This window comes from Anolis carolinensis, unplaced genomic scaffold (assembly GCF_035594765.1).
Source record: "Anolis carolinensis isolate JA03-04 unplaced genomic scaffold, rAnoCar3.1.pri scaffold_10, whole genome shotgun sequence".
In the NCBI taxonomy this organism is placed as follows: domain Eukaryota; kingdom Metazoa; phylum Chordata; class Lepidosauria; order Squamata; family Dactyloidae; genus Anolis; species Anolis carolinensis.
The window spans coordinates 2,594,134-2,599,487 of record NW_026943821.1 but is presented as its reverse complement, the minus strand read 5'-3'; the positions used below and the strand labels follow the sequence as shown (position 1 = coordinate 2,599,487).

At 39.2% G+C, this 5,354-nt stretch overlaps 1 protein-coding gene across 1 annotated transcript in view; it reads left to right on the top strand.

Annotated features, from left to right (window-relative positions):
* Positions 1 to 323: 323 nt before the first annotated feature.
* ercc2 (ERCC excision repair 2, TFIIH core complex helicase subunit) overlaps positions 324 to 5,354 on the top strand; it is a 44,611-nt gene continuing 39,580 nt past the window's right edge. Inside the window, exon 1 of the mRNA XM_062962151.1 lies at positions 324 to 432. Coding sequence (XP_062818221.1) covers positions 428 to 432 — 5 coding nt within the window. The 5' untranslated portion in view covers positions 324 to 427. The remainder of the gene's footprint in view (positions 433 to 5,354) is intronic.

Sequence of the window (5,354 nt, the reverse complement as noted above, 5' to 3'; positions counted from 1 at the left end):
TAACATGATGTTTTCGTGCTTCATTTGTAAAATCATAACCTAATTTGATGTTTAATAGGCTTTTCCTTAATCTCTCCTTATTATCCAACATATTCGCTTATCCAACATTCTGCCGGCCCGTTTATGTTGGATAAGTGAGACTCTACTGTACCTGAAAAATCTGCGTTTGATTAATCCAGCCTAGTTCAACTCTTTCGCTCTGGGCTCGATCAATTCAGTCTAGCTCCACTCCTTAACTCTAGGTGAGATTACTTCAGCCGAACTTGCTGGGAGTTGGGCTGGTACGAACATGCTGTCTAATGGGCGGAGCTATAGCCTTTTTTTCTTCTCCTGGCCAATCCCGCGCGGGAGGCGTGGCCAGAGAAGGAGGAGGCGTGTCCTCGCTTCGGAGCTGCAGAGCCAATGGGATTGGAGCGCGGAAGAGACCATGAAGTGAGTATGGCGGGGGGAGAAGGAGAAACTGGGAGATCCCATTAGGGCAAAGCGAAAAGGGGGGGGGGGGTCCTTTTAGATAAATACTAGCTGTGCCCAGCCACGCTTTGCTGTGGCAAAGTGGTGGTGGTATTGGTTAAAATTGTTGTGGAATTTTTATTTGATGTTATTTGTATTTTTTAATTAATTTTATTGTCATTGATCTTTTTATTTATTATATTTTATTATTTTCTTATATTATTTTTAGTTATTTTCTGTTATTATAGTATTAATTGTATTAATTTTTTAGTGTTTATAATTATTTTTAGTGTTTTAATTATTTTTTGTATTACAGTAGAGTCTCACTTATCCAACACTCGCTTATCCAACGTTCTGGATTATCCAACGCATTTTTGTAGTCAATGTTTTCAATACATCGTGACATTTTGGTGCTAAATTCGTAATTAGACTAATTACTACATAGCATTACTGCGTATTGAACTACTTTTTCTGTCAAATTTGTTGCAAAACATGATGTTTTGGTGCTTAATTTGTAAAATCATAACCTAATTTGATGTTTAATAGGCTTTTCCTTAATCTCTCCTTATTATCCAACATATTCGCTTATCCAACGTTTGCCGACCTGATTATGTTGGATAAGCGAGACTCTACTGTATTTGTATTTATTTTATTTTTTATTCTTTTATTATTATTTGTGTTTTTATTATTTTATTTTATTATTTGTATGTTTTATATTATATTACAGTAGAGTCTCACTTATCCAAGCTAAACAGGCCGGCAGAAGCTTGGATAAGCAAGTATCTTGGATAATAAGGAGGGATTAAGGAAAAGCCTATTAAACCTCAAATTAGGTTCAGATTTTACAAATTAAGCACCAAAACATGATGTTATACAACAAATTTGACAGAAAAAGTAGTTCAATACGCAGTAATGTTATGTTGTAATTATTGTATTTATTATTATTTGTGTTTTTATTATTTTATTTTATTATTTGTATGTATTATATTATATTACAGTAGAGTCTCACTTATCCAAGCTAAACGGGCTGGCAGAAGCTTGGATAAGCGAATATCTTGGATAATAAGGAGGGATTAAGGAAAAGCCTATTAAACCTCAAATTAGGTTCAGATTTTACAAAGTAAGCACCAAAACATCATGTTATACAACAAATTTGACAGAAAAAGTAGTTCAATACGCAGTTATGTTATGTTGTAATTATTGTATTTACGAATTTAGCACCAAAATATCCCGATTTATTGAAAACATTGACAACAAAAATGGCTTGGATTATCCAGAAGCTTGGATAAGCGAAGCTTGGATTAGTGAGACTCTACTGTATTTGATTATATTATTTTTATTTATGTTTTTAAAATTGTATTGTTTTATTTTGTTTTTTTTTTAATGTATTTTTTGTATTTATTTTATTATTTTTGTTTCTCTTTGTATTGGGTTGCTCTGAGTTCTGTGGTCTGCCTGGTCATGTTCCAAATGTATTCTCTCCTGATGTTTCACCTGCATGTATGGCAGGCATCCTCAGAGGTTGTGAAATGTGTTGTAACGAAAGCAAGTGGGGTTTATATATCTGTGGAGTGACCAGGGTGGAAGAAAGAACTGTTGTCTGCTTTAGGCAAGTGTGAATGTTGGAATTGGCACTGAATAGCCTTGTAGCTTCAAAGCCTGGATTATATGAGGCCCCCTCTTCACAGCTGTATAAAATGCACACTGAAGTGGATTATATGGCAGTGTGGACTCAAGATAATCCAGTTCAAAGCAGATAATATAAGATTATAAATCTATATATATAAAAGAGTGATGGCATCACGGCAATTCACAAAACAACAAAAGTACAGGCCCCCCAACCTCAAAATTTGACAACACAACCCAACATCCACGCCTCAAGGTTGATACAACAAAAAGAAAAGAAAAATAATGTCCTAATTAGAGGGAGAGCAATATTTTTTTTATCCAATTGCTGCCAGTTTAGAGGGGTAATCTCTGCTCACTTGGTTGCCTAGCAACCAAGGGACAGCCAGGTTTCAGTTAGGGGACAGGCAGATTTAGGCCTCACTTAGGCTTCTTCCACAGATTATCTAATTTGCACTGGATTATATGGCAGTGTAGACTCCAGGCCCTTCAACACAGCTATATAACCCATTTATAATCTTATATTATCTGCTTTGCACTGGATTATCTTGAATTCCAGACAGGAAACAATCAGGGCCAGCTAACACCTCCCAACAAAAAATTCACTCAGGGAGGAAACAGCCAGGCTTTAAAGCTGCAAGGCCATTACATCCTAATCATTTTTCCTAATTGCAGCATTCATACTTGCCTCCAACAAACAAACAAAAAACCAATCAGAAATATTGTATATTCACAACCTTTAGGAAATAATATCCCCTGATGGCGCAGCGTGTTAAAGCGCTGAGCTGCTGAACTTCTGGACCGAAAGGCCACAGGTTTGAATTGGGGGAGCGGAGAGAGCCCCCACTGTTAGCCCCAGCTTCTGCCAACCCAGAAGTTCAAAAACATGCAAATGTGAGTGCATCAATAGGTACTGCTCCGGCGGGAAGGTAACGCCGCTCCATGCAGTCATCCCACATGACCTTGGAGGAGTCTACGGACAACGCCGGCTCTTCGGCTTAGAAATGGAGATGAGCACCAACCTCCAGAGTCAGACATGACTGGACTTAATGTCAGGGGAAAACCTTTACCCTTGACCTTAACTACCACCAATTCCTCAATACTTTATTTCCCAGACCACCAGACTTCGCCACAGCGACGCGTGGCCGGGCACAGCTAGTGGGTTATACAGCTGTGTGGAAGGGCAGTGTGGAAGAAGCCTAAGTGAGGCCTAACTCTGCCTGTCTCCTGGGCTGAGTTTGTTGCTAGGAGACCAGGTGGGCGGGGCTTAGCCTTCTAACTGGCAGCAATTGGATAAGAACAATTATTCCTCTCCCTCTAATTAGGATTTTCTTTTTCTTTTCTTTTTGTTGTTGGAATCTAGGGGCAAGGATGATGGATTGTGCTGCCAAATTTCTAGGTTCTGGGGCTTGTACTTTTGTTGTTTAGTGGGAGGGGAGGACACCATTATTCATTTATATATATAAGACTAGCTGTGCCCGGCCACGCGTTGCTGTGGCATTGTCTGGTGTTGTTGGTGAGAAATTGTTGAGGTAGTGACGGTATTGAATGTCTGTTGTAGGGTTGTCGTTATGTTTAGTATGCATTTGGTTGTTTGTGTACTGTGAAAGTGGTGAGGATAGAGGACACTGTATATGTTGGATTAGTGAGACTCTACTATATATTTGTAATCTTATATTATCTGCCTAGAACTGCCCCTTCTACACAGCTGTATAAAATGCACACTGAAGTGAATTATCTGGCAGTGTGGACTCAAGATAATCCAGTTCAAAGCAGATAATATAATTTATTTATTTATTTATTTATTTACAGCATTTATATTCCGCCCTTCTTTCTCACCCCGAAGGGGACTCAGGGCGGAGCACATTACACATATAGGCAAACATTCAATGCCTTTTAACATAGAACAAAGACAAGACAAACATAGGCTCCAAGCGGGCCTCGAACTCATGACCTCCTGGTCATTCATTGCAGCTGAATGCAGCTGGCTTGCTCTCCCGCCTGCACCACAGCCCGGATTCTAAATGGGTAATATAGCTGTGTGGAAGGGCCTTGAGTCTACACTGCCATATAATCCAGTTAAAATCAGATAATCTGTATTTTATAGGCAGTGTGGAAGAGGCCTGAGGCCTAACTATGCCTATCCCCTGGACTGAGTAGGTTGCTAGGAGACCAAGTGGGTGGAGCTTAGCCCTCTAACTGGCAGCAATTGGATAAAAACAATTATTCCTCTCCCTCTTATTAGGACTTTATTTTTCTTTTCTTTTTGTTGTATCAACCTAGAGCCGTGGATGATGGGTTGTGTTGTCAAATTTCGAGGTTGGGGGGCCTGTAGTTTTGTTGTTTTGTCCACTGCCCTGATGCCATCACTCTTTTATATATATAGATGTACATTTTATAGGTTTTTTAAGGGCTAGAAATCCCTAGAGGTGTTTTTTTCCATTTCCTTTTTCTGCAATGGAGCCTGAGGCATCTGGGATTCCTTGGATTTGGGGGTGGCTTTTCTTTTGGCAAGCAAAGGTTAAAAGACATGGGGGATAATAGGAGTTGCAGTCCAAAGGGACACTTTCCCCATTGCTCTGGAAGCTCCATCCAGCATCTCTTGACCCAGGGCGGAATATATAGGGGATGGTGGGAGTGACAGTCAGAATGCATAGGGGATGATGGGACTTGCACTTTCCCCTTGCTGTGGATGTTCAAGCTTGTAATATTTGGGAGAAAGGGAGGGAGAGGATGATGGGAGTTGCAATCCAGAAAATGCCACTTTCCACATGCTCTGAAAGTTGCATAACCTGCTGCATTTGGGATAAAATGGAGCAAACTTAGAATACATGGAAAATGATGGGAATTGCAGTAAGATTATATAGGGGATGATGGGAGTTGCAGTTTTCCCACATTGCTCTGGAAGTTCAAACTTGTAGTATAGATATATAGATATAGACGAATATAGATATAGATAGATATAGATAATAGATATAGAGAGATATAGATATCAATATATATATATCAGAATGATGGGAGTTGCAATCCAGAAATGCCACTTTCCACATGCTCTGGAAGTTGCATAACCTGCTGCATTTGGGATAAAATGGAGCAAACTTAGAATACATGGAAGATGATGGGAGTTGCAGTAAGATTATATAGGGGATGATGGGAGTTGCAATTTCCCCCCATTGCTCTGGAAGTTCAAACTTGTAGTATAGATATATAGATATAGACGAATATAGATATATATAATAGATATAGAGAGATATAGATATCAATATATATATCAGAAT